Source organism: Rattus norvegicus, chromosome 3 (assembly GCF_036323735.1).
Source record: "Rattus norvegicus strain BN/NHsdMcwi chromosome 3, GRCr8, whole genome shotgun sequence".
Classification (NCBI taxonomy): Eukaryota; Metazoa; Chordata; class Mammalia; order Rodentia; family Muridae; genus Rattus; species Rattus norvegicus.
In genome coordinates, this window is record NC_086021.1 from 119,105,629 (window position 1) to 119,123,937 (window position 18,309).

The 18,309-nt window shown below is 37.7% G+C and overlaps 1 protein-coding gene across 1 annotated transcript; it reads right to left on the reverse strand.

Annotated features, from left to right (window-relative positions):
* Positions 1-6,438: 6,438 nt before the first annotated feature.
* On the reverse strand, positions 6,439-7,377 carry Or4f61b (olfactory receptor family 4 subfamily F member 61B). Its single transcript, NM_001000377.2, has one exon. The coding sequence runs from the start codon at positions 7,375-7,377 to the stop codon at positions 6,439-6,441; it is 939 nt and encodes a 312-aa protein (NP_001000377.2).
* Positions 7,378-18,309: the final 10,932 nt, after the last annotated feature.

The following is an 18,309-nucleotide window of genomic DNA, read 5'->3' on the forward strand; positions in this document are numbered from 1 at the left end:
TCAATGTAATCCCCATCAGAATTCCAACACGATTCTTCACAAACATGAAAAGAGCAATTCTCAATTACATATGGAAAAACCAAAAACCAAGGATACCAAAAACAATTCTTAACAATAAAAGAACTTCTGGGGGATTCACCCTCCCTGACCTTAAGCTATGCTACAGAGCAATAGTGAGAAAAACTAAATGGTATTGGTACAAAAACAGACAAGTTGATCAATGAAATAGAATTGAAGACTCAAAAAGAAACCCACACACTATGGACACTTGATCTTTGATAACAAAGTCAAAAATATGTAATGGAAAAAAGAAAGAATCTTCAATGAATGCTGTTGGTATAACTGGCAGTTTGTTTGTAGACAAATGAAAATAGATCCATATTTGTCACCTTGCACAAAACTCCAGTCCAAGTGAATCAAGGACTTCAACATAAAACCAGAGACACTGAATCTCATAGCAAAAAAAGTGGGAAAGAGTCTCAAATTAATTGGCATGAGAGAAATTTCCTAAGCCAAACTCTAATGGTTCAGGCTCTAAATTCGAGAATATATAAATGGGACCTCATGAAACTGAAAAGCTTCTGTAAGGCAAAGGACATAGTCAATAGGACAAAAATTCACTAATCCTACATCAGACAGAAGGCTAATATCCAAAATATACAAAGAACTCAAGAAGCTAACTCCAAAAAACCAAACAACCCAATCAAAAAATTATTTATAGAGATAAACAGAGAATTCAAAAAACCAGGAATTTCAAATGGCAGATAAATACCTAAAGAAATGTTTAAAGTCCTTAGTCATCAGGGAAATGAAAATCAAAACAACCCTGAGATTCCACCTTACACCAATCAGAATGGCTAAAATCAAAAACTCAGGTGACAGCACTTGTTGGAGAGACTGTGGAGAAAGATGAACACTTCTTTTATTGCTGGTGGAATTGCAAACTGGTACAACCACATTGGAAATCAACCTCAGAAAATTGTAAATAGATCTACCTGAAGACCCAGCTATACCACTCTTAGACATGTATCCAAAAGATGCCCCACCATATCACAGGGGCCCATGTTCCCTTATGTTCATAGCAACCCTATCTGTGATAGCCAGAAGTTGGAACCAAACTAGATGTCCCATAATGAAAGAGTGGATAGAGAAAATGTGGAATACTATTCAGGTTATTAAGAAGGACGTCATCAAAAATTTTTCAAGCAAATCAATGGAGCTAGAAAATATCATCCTGAGTGAAGCAACTCAGACCCAAAGAAACATACATGGTATGGACGCACTAATAAGTAGATATTAACCAAAAAGGTACAGAACACCTAGGACAATCCACAGAACCAAGTGAGGGTGCTTCGATGCCACTTCAGAAGGAGAAGAAAACAATTACAGGAGGCAAGGAGAGGGGAAGGGGAGGGAAAGGGGGGACATGATCACGTACTGAGACAAAGACAGGAGAGAAGTACTGAGGGCCAGCAAAATGGAAATGAGAGGAACCTCAGGAACCTCAGGAAATGAGAGGTGGAGGACCCTCTAGAAAGTATCAGAGACCTGGGAGGTGAGAGACGTCCAGGACTGGAAGAAAGGTATCTTAGATGAAATGCCTAACAGTGGGAAGAGGAAGCTCATAGCATCCACCTCTGCTAGAAAGACCTGGCATCAAGTAGAGGGATGAGGTGGCCATCCCTCAGTCAAAAACTCTGACCTAGAATTGTTCTTGTGTAAAAGAACTGCAGGGACAAAAAATGAGAAGAGACTAAGGGAAAGGAGGTCCAATGACAGGCCAAAATTGGGATCCATCTCAGGTGGAGGCTCCAAGACCTGACACTGTGCTACAATGTGCTTAGAGACAGGAGCTTAGCATAAGTGTCCTCTGAGAGGCCCAACAAGTAACTTACTGAGACAGAAGGAGATACTTAAAAGTAAGCATTAGACTGAAGTTGGGGATCCTTGTGGTTGAATTAGGGAAAGGCTGGAAGAAGCTGAAAAGGAGGGCAACAACATAGGAAGGCCAGCAGTCTCAACTAACCCAGACCACTAAGACCTCTTAGACTCTAAGCCACCAACCAGGCAGCATGCACAAGTTGGTCCAAGGCCTCAGACATAGGTATAGCAGAGCACTGCCTGGTGTGGCTTCACTGGGAGAAGCCCTGCCAAACCCTTGAAAGACTTGAAGCCCCAGCGAGTAGGGAGGTCTGTCTGGGAAGAGTAGTGGGACATCCTCTTGGAGACATGGCGGAGGAAGAATGGGATGAGGATTTTGGGAAGGTTGGCCTAGGAGGGGGGCAACAACTGAATTTTTAAAAAATATAGAAGTAATAAAATAAGAAAAAAACAAAAAATGTTAGGAGGAGAAAACTGCATAATTGTTTCATGTCTCCAATACTATATTACTTCACATTTTCTTATCATGTTTTCCTTTTACTTTTCTGTGGATGATAAATTCCAAGATCTATTTGTGCAGTTGTTATTTCGTTTTCAGAATTGTGTAAGCTAATTTATGTCTTTTGTTTCTAAATTAGAACTCTTACATTGTTGAAGCTATTACATATATATATACATATATATATATATATATACACACACACACATACACACACAAACACACACACACACACACACACACACACACACACACACAGAGCCACCAAACCTAGACAGCATTGATGAAGCCAATAAGTACATGCTGACGGGAGCCTAATAGAGCTGTCTCCTGAAAGGCTCAGCCAGAACATGACAAATACAGAGGAGAATGATAGCAGCAAACCACTGAACTGAGAACGGGGTCCTCATTGGAGTTGTTAAAGAAAAGATTAAAGGAGCTGAAAGGACTTGCAACCCCATAGGAACAACAATACCAACCAACCTGAACTCCCAGGGACTAAACCACTACCCAAAGAGTCCACATAGACAGACTCATGGCTCCAGCTGCATATGTAGCAGAGGATGGCCGTGGTTGGGGAGGGGGAGCACCCTCATAGAAGAATGGGGAGGGGGATACGATAGGTGACTTATGAATGGGAAACCAGGAAAGGGAATAACATTTGAAATGTTAATTTAAAAATATCCAATAAAAAAGGAAAAAAAATATTGGGGACTTGTGTCAGAAGTCGTTGGAAGTACTTTAAGTAACTTGACACACAGGAGCCCTCACTGTGTTCCTGTCTATAGTTTTTTGACATCTTATAGATATTTCTTTACCACATCAAAATAGTGACATAGAGATTCTATTTCTCCTCTGTTGCCTTACACAATGTGAACTTCTCCAAGGGAGAAGCACAAACATTTCCTTATATAAGTCTAAAGCCACACATTCCTGTTAAGATTTAAACATTCAATGAATGCTTGTTTGATAGAGCAAAACTGTAAAACTATGGAAAAATTAAACCAAAGATAATGCATGAATAATAAAATAATTTAATCTACAATTATAAAAACAAGAGAACTATAAACCATGATAGAATTGTCGAAATACATGAATTTTATGTATTTATTTTACAAAAAGTCACAATAATTCATATTACTGTCTTCAACATTGCAGATTCTTCACAAGAGATCTTACACATAGGATCAAAGTGGAGTAAGTAAATCTGAATTCTCACTTAGGTTCTTCTAACGTTATATCTCTTTATGACTCACAAATTTCCTTTCAAAGACGTCTATGAATATGTGGGACGTATTTAATATAATATAGTTAATAAAATTTTAAGATTAGTGATGCTCTGAAAAGTTATAATTCTCCATAAATAATCATAGTATGTCTTGATAGCAATAATGACCTTTCAGAAAAATTTTATATTTTAAAATAATTTCTTAATAAACACAATATATTATAATCTCTTTTAATTTTATATGAAAATAGTTTTTCCATACAACATATCCTTATTACGGTTTTACCTTCCCAAATTGTCTCAAATCTTCCCCAGTTCCTCACCTATCAAATGCATACCTTTTCCCTCTCATTAGAACACAAACAAGCATATTGTGATAATATGCAAAAACAAAAAAGAAACAAGCAGAAAAAGAGCCAAAAATTATATAATAAACAGAGACACACATATTCACTCACACATAATTTCCATTGAAACACTAAACCAGAAACTAATGCACATGCACACACACACACACACACACACACACACACACACACACACACAAACACATACACATACACACAGACATGCATGCACACACATATGCACACACACATACACACACACACACACACACACATGAACTATAACATATTATTTAAAAGCAGACAATCAGAAAAGCTCTGACAAACATTATGAGACAAGGAACCACCAAAATTGCCATTGAATTCATTTCATGTTGGCAATTTTCTGCTAAGCATGAGATCTGGCCTTAGAAGTGGCTTATGTAGCCACTGAGACTCTCTTAGAGAAAACTAACTGTTCATTTGTGAGGAGTTATCAACTAAAAGCAGCTTCTGGCTTAGGGATGAGAGCTTGTACCCATTGGCCCTCTCAGTGCTAGGACTCCACCTGGCCCAGACCATTTGTAGGCACTGTGCATGCTGCCATAGTCTTGTAAATTCATATGTGTATCAGTCCAGCTGTCTTTAGAAGGCCTTGTTTTCTTGCTCTCCTATTCTCATTTCAAAACTACATCACAAATAAAATCAAACACCTTTTTATTGTGGCCTTCAGTTCAAAGTCTCTGCCCATATTTCTTCAGAGAGCATCATACAGTATGCACTTTCCTAGGTTTTTCTTTGGCTTGGCATTTATAATAAATGTATTTGCCTTTATAAATGTGTATGAGCTCACTTTCTTTCACTGTTCTATAAGTATTAGGAGACTTTACTCAGGGTCCAGGCAAGAAGACGAACTGCTCTAAGGAGTAAAACAAGACAATCAACTGAAGAAATTATGTAATAGTTTGAGATTTATAAGGATAAAAAAATTATAAAGAGCCAGAACCAGCAAGAGTATTATTATACCTAAAGGACTCTGAGGATTTCTATAATCAACAGCCAAATTCCTTAACAGGATGAGACAATAACAGGTGTAAATACGAGAGTACCCAGCTATTTCTGCAGGTTATCATGGACTTTATTTATCTTCTATTGGAGAGCACATAACCCTGGAGTGTTGTGCTATAATTCCCATTGTAAATGAGGAAATTATGTGACTAACCGGATAAAGTCAGTTATTTCCCATGGCACAAATCTGTAGACAAATGAATTCTGTCTTATGATTCATTTGGTCTAAAATATATACCCTAGTCAAACAAGACTTTGTGTAAGTACTTAAATGGCACACTCTATGAACCCATATATTATTAAGCTAGCAGACATTTAAGAGTCTATCTCACTCATTGTTGAATCTGTGAAATAGAAAAGTATGAATGATATATAATAAATTATTGCTCACAAGAACTAGATTGATATAATTTTCAATACACAAAACTGCCCCAGGGAGGTGATAACCTCACTCTGGATGCAAAGCTAGAGGCACTAGAATTCCATAAGGAAAAATAGACATGAGATGGAGACCAAGGATAGTTAATACTTTGCCTCTCGGTGCCTCCAATTCCAGTGGTGCAGTTGATGGCTAGCATGGTGACTATAATCATAATGACACCCTTGCAACTAGCTTGAAAATGGGAGAATTAAAAGAGGATGTGGTAAAGAAAGCAGAACTACAGCACTATTTCTCTTCCACAGTATCAGGATGAGTTAGCATATGTAATATATGTATGAGGTGCTCAGGTACATATACTGTGCCAACTGATTAAAAATTGCTATAGTTTCATTTGTTTCTCTATAATGACATGCAAATATTTTGATGACTGAATTCTGACATAGAAATATAAAAAGAAAAATAATATGAGAAAAACAGTAAAGAATTAAGAAAAACATAAGTAAATTTGACTGTCATAATGTTAACTAGACAGCTTTATTTGTGTGTATCAAGTGTGTATGGTTGCAGATTCTAAGGACTTTGAATAACCACATAGACTATCAAAAGACTGGCTAGCGTGAATACAATGTACAGAAAATAGAAAATATGACCCAGTTGAATGTCAATTTATATATTCTCTGTGAAGTGTTTCCAGTAAGTCCTGCATGTGAGAAATTTATGTTAACGGAGGGACAGATAGAGACAAAAATGGAAATAGAGATATGTTTCTCTTTGATTTTTAGGCTTTAAAGAACTTTTCCGTCTTTCATACAATTAAAAGTTTATTTCACAAAAAAGTATTCTCTGTGAATTAAATTCTGCAATATTATAATTTTTGTTCATTAATATAAACTTTATTCCCTATTGTTAGGACAAATTTAAATCTCTCCTGATAGAACACAAAAGTCACCGAAATATCAGTATAGGTAAACAAATCCTATCAGGGAAAGTAATTGTCACTGAATTTGATCAACAATGCACTGTATTCAATGATGAATGTTCATACCGCAGTCATTTAGGAGATCTTCCCATATTTTAATAGCTGTCTGCATACTCTTTTTATAGCCATCTTCATATCTTGATTCCTCAGTGTGTAGATCACAGGGTTCAGAAAAGGAGTACCAACTGCGTCAAATATAGCCAGATACTTATCCAAGTGTGTGGAGGGCGAAGGCCATGTATAGACAAATATCAAAGGACCAAAGAACAGGACCACAACAGAGATGTGAGCAGAAAGTGTGGACAAAGCTTTGGAGGAACCACTTGAGGAATGTTTCTGAACAGTGACTATTATGACAATATAAGATATGACCAGTATGAAAAAGGAGCCTACAGAGATGAAGCCACTGTTGGCTGAAACCATTAATTCTAATTGGTTAGTATCTACACAAGCAAGTCTGATGAACCGAGGAAGGTCACAGTAAAAGCTGTCCAAAATATTTGGTCCACAGAACGGTAAATTTACTATATAAACAAATTGTACCAGAGAATGCATAAGGCCAACCACCCAGGAAGCCACTAAGATGAAAATGCACATTTTTGCATTCATAATGGTCAAATAATGGAGAGGCTTACAAATGGCTACATATCTATCATATGCCATGCCTATGAGCAGCACCACCTCCACACCACCAATGACATGGATGAAAAAGATTTGAGTGATGCAACCGTTAAAGGAGATGACTTTTTGCTTTCTGAATAGGTCATAAATCATCTTGGGACAAGTAACACAGGAAACACCTAAGTCAATGAAGGAGAGATTGGCCAACAGAAAGTACATGGGAGAATGTAAGTGAGGATCAGAAGCCACAGTGAAAATGATGAGGGAGTTTCCCATCATGCTAGCCATGTAAAACACTGAAGCAAACACAAAGAGAAGTACCTCCATCCTCCAGGAGTTGGTGAGTCCCACAAACATAAATTCTGACACAACAGAGTGATTTGTTCCTTCCATTTCTGTTGTTTTCAGTGCCACCTGAAGGACAGCAGTACAAAAAAACTATAAGTTATGACAATCGTATTAATAGCTCACAAAAAAGGGGGTTGGGAATTTAGCTCAGTGGTAGAGCGCTTGCCTAGAAAGCGCAAGGCCCTGGATTCGATCCCCAGCTCTGAAAAAAAGAAAAGAAAAAAAATAGCTCACAAAAAGGTAGAACTTGAGTTTATGAAAATCTTTTTTGATTGATCAATAAACCTTTATCATAAAAATGAATAGATATAGGAGCAAGTGCTTACATGGTTACTTATCAGGGGACTGCAAAGTACAAACACTCTGAAATACCATTTTATCTTGTTAAAAGAGCTTTCATGAAAGGTTGAAAAAAGAAAGGTTTGGGTTGTGTCTTTGAAAAGAGAAGCTTGGACAGAGTTGAGAACATAAGTACATTCATTTAAGAAAGCATATAGCCATCTCCATAATAATTTTAAAATAAAGACTTGGTATATAACCACTATCTTTCAACATATAAGGCCCTAGATTTCATTCTTGTCAACCAAAGGAAGGAAGGAAGGAAGGAAGGAAGGAAGGAAGGAAGGAAGGAAGGAAGGAAGGGGAGAGAAACAAACAGAAAATGGAGTAATAGGAACAATTATAGAGAGAAAAGAAAGATTGAAACTGGAGAAATTGAGTGGGGAACAGAAAGATACAGAAAACATAGATATATAGAAATAGGCAAACAACTGAGAAAGAGAATTATTAATCAATATCATTTTGGGAGTTGATCATCCAGAGGAAATGACCCTGCAGTGGTCCATGATCATTGAAACATCATTTATAGAAACCAATAGTGAAACATCCTAACTGCTCCTTTATGGATGAGTGGACTATGAACACAAATGCACACACACACACAAACACACACACACATAAACACACACACACACAAACACACACACACAAGTATACACACAGGTGACTATTCCATAGCCTTTAAAACAAAGGGAATTTTATATCTCATAATAACATTCATGAAGCTTGGAGTCATTACGCTAAATGAAATGGACACACAAAAAGACAAATTCTGAAAGATATTCTATACAAATGAAATCTGAAGAAATCAGACTTATAAAAGCAAATAATATGATGGTGGAAAAGGCAAAAATGATGTGGGGAGTGGGCATGAAGCAAGAAGATGATGGTTGTTAAAAAAAATTCCAAGGATAGTGATTCCTCCGGACGTCCTTTTATTGTTAAGGATAGTTTTAGCTATCCTGGGATTTTTGTTGTTCCAGATGAATTTGCAAATTCTTCTTTCTAACTCTCTGAAGAATTGAATTGGAATTTTGATGGGGATTGCATTAAATCTGTAGATTGCTTTTGGTAAAATGGCCATTTTTACTATATTAATCCTGCCAACATGAGCATGGGAGATCTTTCCTTCTTCTGAGGTCTTCTTCAATTTCTTTCTTCAGAGGCTTGAAGTTCATACAGATGTTTCACTTATGTGGTGAAAGTCACATCGAGGTATTTTATATTATTTCGGTCTATTATGAAGGGTGTCGTTTCCAGGGGAATCACAATCCCTGAACTCAAGGAGTATTACAGAGCAATAGTGATGAAAACTGTACAGTATTGGTACAGAGACAGACAGATAGACCAATGGAATACAATTGAAGACCCAGAAATAAACCCAAACACCTGTGGTCAACTGATACTTGACAAAGGAACCAAAACCATCCAATGGTAAAAAGATAGCATTTTCAGCAAATGGTGCAGGTTCAACTGGGGGTCAGTATGTAGAAGAATGCAGATCCATCCATTCTTATCACCCTGTACAATGCTTAAGATCAAATGGATTGAGGACCTCCACATTAAACCAGATACACTCAAACTAATAGAAGAAAAATTAGGGCAGCATCTGGAACACATGGGCACTGGAGAAAATTTCCTGAACAAAACACCATTGGCTTATGCTCTAAGATCAAGAATCGACAAATGGGATCTCATAAAACTGCAAAGCTTCTGTAAGCAAAGGACACTGTTGTTAGGACAAAACGGCAACCAACAGATTGGGAAAAGATATTTACCAATCCTACAACTGATAGAGGGCTCATATCCAAAATATGCAAAGAACTCCCAAATTTAGACTGCAGGGAGACAAATAACCCTATTAAAAATGGGGTTCAGAGCTAAACAAAGAATTCACAGCTGAAGAATGCCATATGGCTGAGAAGCACCTAAAAAAATGTTCAACATCTTTAGTCATAAGGGAAATGCAAATCAAAACAACCCTGAGATTCCACCTCACACCAGTTAGAATGGCTAAAATCGAAAACTCTGGAGACAGCAGATGCTGCCGAGGATATGCAGAAAGATGAACACTCCTCCTTTTTTGGTGGGATTGCAGACTGGTACAACCATTCTGGAAATCAGTCTGGAGGCTCCTCAGAAAATGAACTACCTGAGGACCCAGCTATATCTCTCTTGGGCATATACCAAAATATGGTCAAACATATAACAAAGACACATGCTGCACTACGTTCATAGCAGCCTTATTTATAATAGCCAGAAGATGGAAAGAACCCAGATGCCCTTCAACAAAGGAATGGATACAGAAAATGTGGTACATCTACACAATGGAATACTACTCAGCTGTAAAAACAATGACTTTATGAAATTCATGGACAAATGGATTTAACTGGAAAGTATCATCCTGAGTGAGGTAACCCAATCACAGAAAAACACACATGGTATGCACTTTGATAAGTGGATATTATTCCAAATGCTCAAATTACCCTAGGTGCACAGAACACATGAAACTCAAGAAGGATGACCAAAATGCAAATGCTTCACTTCTTCATTAAAAGGGGTCAAGAATACCCTTGGGAGGGAATAGGGAGGCAAAGTTTAGAACAGAGGCAGAAGGAACACCCATTCAGATCCTGGCCCACATGTGGCCCATACATATATATCCACCAAACTAGGTAAGATGGATGAAGCAAAGTAGTGCAGGCTGACAGGAACCAGATGTAGTTCTCTCTTGAAAGACACATCCAGAATATGGCAAATACATGGGCGACTTCCAGAAGCAAACCACTGAACTGAGAACGGAACCCCCATTGAAGGAATCAGAGAAAGGACTGAAAGAGTTTGAAGGGGCTTGAGACCCCATATGAACAACAATGCCAACCAACCAGAGCTTCCAGAGACTAAGCCACTACCCAAAGACTATACATGGACTGACCCTGGGCTTCAACCTCATAGGTAGCAGTGAATAGCCTAGTAAGATCACCAGTGGAAGGGGAAGCCCTTGGTCCTACCAAGACTGAACCCCCAGTGAATGTGATTATTGGGGGGAGGGAGGTAATGGGGGGAGGACAGGGAGGGGAACACCCATATAGAAGGGGAGCGGGGGGGTTAGGGGGATTTGGCCTGGAAACTGGGAAAGGTAATAACAGTTGAAATGTAAATAAGAAATGCCCAATTTAAGAAAGATGGAGAAAAAAAGAAATAAAGGTAGAAAAAAACATATTCACAATTGAACATTTAGTGTTGACTGAAAATAAGAAAAAAAATTCCAAAAGTTTCACTGACATGGTGGTTGCTTTCTGGAGATATGGTATCATGGTGATTAGGGACAACGATAATAGTAAGTTGCATGCTTAGAAATCGCTGAGAGGCTATTATCAATGTTCTCACACATAATAAGTATGTGAGCTAACTGTTCATTAGTTTATTATGTGTGTAATATATGTCATGTAACTTCATATACATTGCTATGTATTATATATAGATTAATACATTATATAATCATGCTGCGCACCAAAAATATTTACTTGTTAATTTTCCTATATGAAACCAAAACAGAAAAACAGTGGTTATTATGCCCATAGACTTTCAAAATACAGACCACACAGTAAAGCCTGCGGCACTCATGTCATGCTCGAGTCCATATAATATTGGTGGATTAGAGTGATTGCCTTCATTATTGAAACAATTCGATGTCTAATTTCACAGTTTCACATTCTAGCGAAGTATTTGTCTATAAAACATGATGCATAGGTCAGAATCACTACCTTGGAAAGCTCACCTCATGAGCAGAAAATTTAATCCTCTGAAGGCAGCCATGCTGTAGTAGAAGGCAATTTGTTCAAATCTGAAATAAAGAATTTATCACACTGTGTTTTAGGTTATTCGTCATTAGAGAATAAACAGCACCATGGACAAAAGATGGGCTTTCAATACAGAAAAACAAAATAAACCCATTGTTCAGCCACTAGCAATTTAATAGATATATATAGTTCATTAATCTATTGCATAAATGTAAATATTGAGTTTTCATTACATTTTGAACATAACAAGTATTCAAAACCACACATTCAGTATATAGGTATTCACATTCTATGTGATAATTAATAAATATTGATATTAATGTTTTATTCACTTTTTCCATGATACTGTGAATTTATTTCATGAATACATAAAATAAATAAATATATGAAAAAGGGAAACAGAGAGCATGAAATTTTATTTCTGAAAGACCTTTCAAAATATACTAACTGTCCCCTTCAAAGGAGATTTTTAAAATATATTAACTAGCGTCTATTCAATGATAAAGTATAGTGTTCATGTTACTTAGTAATTAGAGTATACTATCAATGTAATTTAAATATATTTTTCTCAAAGAAAATTATGTGTCTCCTTAATGCTTATAATTAACTAAATGTAACTCACTAAATGTTCCTTCTCAACTAGACACAACTCCAACAGATTTAAGGACTACAGCTGTACCTTGTGTAATCGATCTTAACACTCCATCATGTATATAAACATTTGCTGAAACATAGGGAAAGATTTGGTTTGGTTATTTCAAATACACCTAAAAAATACGTGATTATAATTTTAAAGACAAAAAAGAAACTGTGCAGAGTTTTAAAGTGACATGGAAAACAGATGTCGAACAATAATTAAAGCAAAGAACAAGACAATGATGATAAATGGAAAATTTAAAAACAACAAAATTTGAAAAGTATGCCTTGTGGAGGAGAAAAGTTTAAGTAAAAGACAATTTATTCAATTCTCTTTGCCTTTTGACAATACTTTTAAAACTGCATAGTAATAACCAATCACGGTGCTTCAAGCATCTTTCAAATGTAAAAGCCATAGGAGGCATTGCCAGTGAACCTGTATCCACTGTGAATTTGCCTTTAGGACAGCCACTGTTCACCACTGTCATAAAACCCCATGAAGTTTTTGAATTTAGAACAGAAGACTTGTAATTATACAAAATATTATAGAATTTAGAGACAGATAAAATTTGACACCTGATAGAATAAGATTCATTTGGCACAGAGTAGTATCTAAAAATAAGTTCAAAGGAAGACCATGTAGACATCTGGTGTTGAGTTACCTAAAAGCCACAAACGCCCACAGAGGAATACCCACAGAACAGGATATTTTAAATCATCTTCTCTAATACTTGGTTGGATATTAAAATCATTTTTGTTCTTCATATAATTTATATTCATTTACAACTATTCGAATACCCACAATGCAAAAGGCCAGGCTTTGACTTGTGTCGTGAGTAGTCCCCCTCGTTTGAATATTTATGTAGTCCTAATTCTGTCATAGGAGAATCCTCCAGGACAGATTTCTAAAATCTACTTCTTAAAGGAAATATTTGTTAATGAGATTCCTAATACAGAGTTATAAGTTCAGTACCCTACAATCATTTAGGTTTGAGCAAAGCACCCATCAGAAACATCACCTGTGCATGTTTTCTCCTGTTTTGATTAATATAAGTTTATTAGTCCCTCAAAACAAACTGTATTTTAATTCTCAATTTGTCATGAAACCTGCTTTATATTCAGAATAATTCAAACTCTTCTATTTAATTACAGCCCCTGTTTTTATTTATTATTGACGAAAATATAAGTAACCCAACGTCCTTTTAAATAACTACTAATGAGCAAGAATGAAACAAAGGAATCTTATAGCTTTTGAAATCATTTTTTAAAAAGCAGTTAATTATTCTGATTCTCATTATCATGTTCTGTCCCCCTAAGAAAAATTTTTAACTGATTACTTACCATTCAGAAATGAAATTAGTGCATACACCATAGGAGCTGGAGTTGGAGAAGTAGCTTGAAAGCTTGCTGCTCTTACAGAGGGAACAGATTTGGCTTATCAGCAACCTTGTGGCAGCTCATGTCCTTCTGTAACTCCAGATCGAATGGATCCAATGCATTCTTCTGGAATCCTGGGCAGCTTCTTAAAAGAATTGTACATACGTACATGCAAGCAAAAAAATCAAATGTACAAAACAAAAATGAATAAGAATTTTAAAACAGGAGAAAATGTGAAAAATAAATCTGAATTTTGATTTGTATTATTCTGTTTTCATATTATCTACATCATATTACAAAATGACTAAATATTGGAAAATTACACCTAGAATATACTCAGTGTTACAAAGGTACTTTATGTTTTCCAGTGTCTTTCATATTTTTTGATACAATGTTATTCTAGCTCAAAACCAAATCCAATTTACTTTCTCCTATATATCGAAAAATTTCATAGTTATTTTTCTGTGCTATTAAATTACATTTTCAGCATGATAATCTATTTTCCCTTTACACAAACACAAGCATTTACAGTAAAATCCATTGTCATAGCATTTTCAAAACAAGAATATCTGCAAATAAAGCCATGCTTCTGGTTGTTCAAACATCTCTGTACATTTTACCTGCATAAAGAGAAAGTATCTTCACAGACTGGTTTCCTGGTTTCTTTAGCCTAAAATACTTAATAATAACCTAACATAAAATATATGAAGCTAAGCAGTCAAACCTCAAGGGACCTGTGAGCAAAAGATTCTGACACACTAGATAGTTTTAAATGTGCTCATAGGACAGATTTTCTCCCTGGAGAACTATTTGTTTTGTCCAGTGCAACTAAAAGATTTCAAGTTTAGTGAAAAACATTAAAAGAAAGATGGAAGTTTTATATCATTGTACTATTTTGTTATAAATATTGATAACTTTGCATTGTAATTAGTACCTAAAATAGATAATTAATACAAATCCTGACTATAGTCATTTAATCATTTTAGTATATTTGTTATTATTTTTAACTCTTTTAGATTGGATATTTTACTTATTTACATTTCACATATTATCCCCTTCCCTGTTTTCCCTTTGCAAAACCCCTATTCTGTCCCCTTTCCCCATTTCTATGAGGGTGCTCACCCACCTACTTCCACCTCACCGTGGCCCAAGCATTCCTCTACACTGGGTCATCAAGCCTTCACACGACCAAGAGCCTCCCTTCCCACCGATGCCAAATAGTGCCCTTTCAGCTCCTTCAGTCCTTACCCTAACTCCTCCATTGTGTCCCTGTGATCAGTCTGATGGCTGGATTCGAGGATCCACCTCTATATTTGTCAACCTCTGGCCGAACCTCTCAGGAGACAGCTGCATGAGGCTCCTGTCAGCAAACAATTCTTGACATCAGCAATACTGTCTGGGTTTGGTGTCAGGCATGTGGGAAGGATCCCCAGGTGGGGCACTCTTTGGATGGCCTTTCCTTCAGTCTCTGCTACACTTTTTGTACCTGCATTTCTGTTAGGCAGTAGCAACTCTGGTTTAAAGTTTTGGAAATGGATAGATGGCCCCATCCCTCAACCGGGGAGCCATGCCTAACCTCTGGATATGGTCTTGACAGGTTCTGCCTCCCCTTTGTGGAGTGTTTCAGCTAATGTCATCCCTGGGGGTCATTGGAGGCTGTTGCTTTCCTGGCATCTGCGACCTCCAGGTTGCTACCGCCAGTTCACAATCCCCCATTGCTGCACACCTCTGTTCAATTTACTTACCCTCTGTTCATCTCCTCCATCTCCTCCCATAAATGATTCTGCTCCCTCGTTTTCCCTGCCCCTTCCTTTATCCCCCCAAGTCCCTCCCACACTCTACTTCCCTTGATTATGTTGTTCCCCCCTCTGACCGATCTTCTCTTTGGTCTTCCTTCCACTTGAGCTTCATGTAGTGCATGAGATATACTGTGGATATTCCAAGTTATTTGTCTAATAACTACTTATCAGTGACTATATACCATGTGTCTTCTTTTATGATTGGATTACCTCATTCAGAATGATATTTGTAGTTTTTGGACTGGACGCATTTGCCTAAGAATTTCATGAAGTCAATGTTTTTAATAGCTGAATTGTATTCCATTGTGTAAATGTACCACATTTTCTGTATCCATTACTCTACAGGACATCTGGTTTCTTTCCAGCTTCTGGCTATTATAAATGAGGCTGTTATGATCATAGGGGAGCATGTGTTCATATTACATGTTGGTACATCTTTTGGATGTATGCCCAGGAGTGGTATACCTAGGTCCCCAGGTAGTACTATGTCCAATTTTTTGAGGAACATCCAGACAGATTTCCAGAGTGGTCTATGAGTTTGCAATCCCACCAAAAATGAAGGACTGTTCCTCTTTCTCCACATCCTCGCCAGCATCTCTTGTCACATGAGCTTTTGCTCTTAGCAATTCTGACTGGTGTGAGGTGAAATCTCAGGGTTGTTTTGATTTGAATTTCCCTTATGACTAAGGATTTTGAACATTTCTTGGGGTGCTTCTCAATCATTCGAGTTTCCTCATTCTTTGTTTAGTTCCGTACACATTTTTAATTAGGGTTATTTGATCCTCTAGAATCTAACTTCTTCAATTCCTTGTATATATTGGATATTAGCGCTCTATCAGATGTAAGAATAATAAAATTTTTTTCCGATAAGCAACATCCCACAAGAAAACTTGAGCCTCGGGACCGCAGGTAAGACCAACTTTCCTACTGCAAGCGACCTGGTTGGTGGCCTTGGGACACACAGAGGCAAAATACCTCTAGGACCAGACACTTCCGGTTTTTAGCAGGAGTCTCAATCTCACACTCCCTGCCTCCAGCTCACTGCTCCCAAACCCCATGGGAGAGAGAGCTCACCGCCCACACTGGTGGGCACTCCTGAGACTGCAGAGCGGAAGAGACCACCAACACTGACCACCCCTGCCCACATCCCTGGCCCAAGAGGAAACTGTATACGGCCTCTGGGTTCCCTTGGATAAGGGCACAGGAGCAGGAAATCCGCTGCGTCTGAGACACCTCCAGAACCTGAAGGGACCGACCAGATAAACAGTCCTCTGCACCCAAATCCAGGGGGAGGGAGAGATAAACCTTCAGAGAGGCAGACACACCTGGGAAACCAGAACAGACTACACTCTGCCCACATCTCTGACTCCAGAGGAAAACAGCAAACGCCATCTGGAACCCTGGTGCACAGAAGCTCACGGAAAGGGTGGAACAGATCTTCCTGGTTGCTGCCCCCACAGAGAGCTCATAAGCAACACCCCACGAGCAAACTTGAGCCTTGGGGACCACAGGTAAGACAAACCTTCCAGCTCCAAGTGACCTGCCTGGTGAACTCAGGACACAGGCCCACAGGAACAGCTGAAGACCTGTATATAGGAAAAACTACACACCCGAAAGCAGAACACTCTGTCCCCATAACTGGCTGAAAGAAAACAGGAAAACCGGTCTATAGCACTCCTGACACACAGGCTTATATGACAGTCTAGCCACTGTCAGAAATAGCAGAACAAAGTAACACTAGAGATATTCTGATGGCAAGAGGCAAGCACAGGAACCCAAGCAACAGAAACCAAGACTACATGGCATCATCAGAGGCCAATTCTCCCACCAAAGCAAACAGTGAATATCCAAACACACCAGAAAAGCAAGATCTAGTTTCAAAATCATATCCGATCGTGGTGCTGGATGACGTCAAGAAAGACATGAAGAACTCCCTTAGAGAAACAAAGGAAAACATAAATAAACAAGTAGAAGCCTTCAGAGAGGAATCACAAAAATCCCTGGAAGAATTCCAGGAAAACATAAATAAACAAGTAGAAGCTTATAAAGAGGACTCACAAAAATCCATGAAAGAATTCCAAGAAAACACAATCAAACAATTGAAGGAATTAAAAATGGAAATAGAAGCAATCAAGAAGGAACACATGGAAACAACCCTGGATATAGAAAACCAAAGGAAGAGACAAGGAGCCGTAGGTAAAAGCATCACCAACAGAATACAAGAGATAGAAGAGAGAATCTCAGAAGCAGAAGATTCCATAGAAATCATCGACTCAACAGGCAAAGATAATGTAAAGCGGAAAAAGCTACTGGTCCAAAACATACAGGAAATCCAGGACTCAATGAGAAGATCAAACCTAAGGATAATAGGTATAGAAGAAAGTGAAGACTCTCAGCTCAAAGGACCAGTAAATATCTTCAACAAAATCATAGAAGAAAACTTCCCTAACCTAAAAAAAGAGATACCCATAGGCATACAAGAAGCCTACAGAACTCCAAATAGATTGGACCAGAAAAGAAACACCTCCCGTCACATAATAGTCAAAACACCAAACGCACAAAATAAAGAAAGAATATTAAAAGCAGTAAGGGAAAAAGGTCAAGTAACATATAAAGGCAGGCCTATCAGAATCACACAAGACTTTTCGCCAGAAACTATGAAAGCCAGAAGATCCTGGACAGATGTCATACAGACCCTAAGAGAACACAACTGCCAGCCCAGGTTACTGTATCCTGCAAAACTCTCAATTAACATAGATGGAGAAACCAAGATATTCCATGACAAAACCAAATTTACACAATATCTTTCTACAAATCCAGCACTACAAAGGATAATAAATGGTAAAGCACAAAATAAGGAGGCAAGCTATACCCTAGAAGAAGCCTGAAACTAATCGTCTTGGCAACAAAACAAAGAGAAGAAAAGCACACAAACATAACCTCATATCCAAATATGAATATAACAGGAAGCAATAATCACTATTCCTTAATATCTCTGAACAGCAATGGCCTCAACTCCACAA

Coding starts and splice junctions, on each gene's coding strand:
- Or4f61b (NM_001000377.2), bottom strand. CDS start 7,377: ATGGAAGGAACAAATCACTCTGTTGTGTCAGAATTTATGTTTGTGGGA.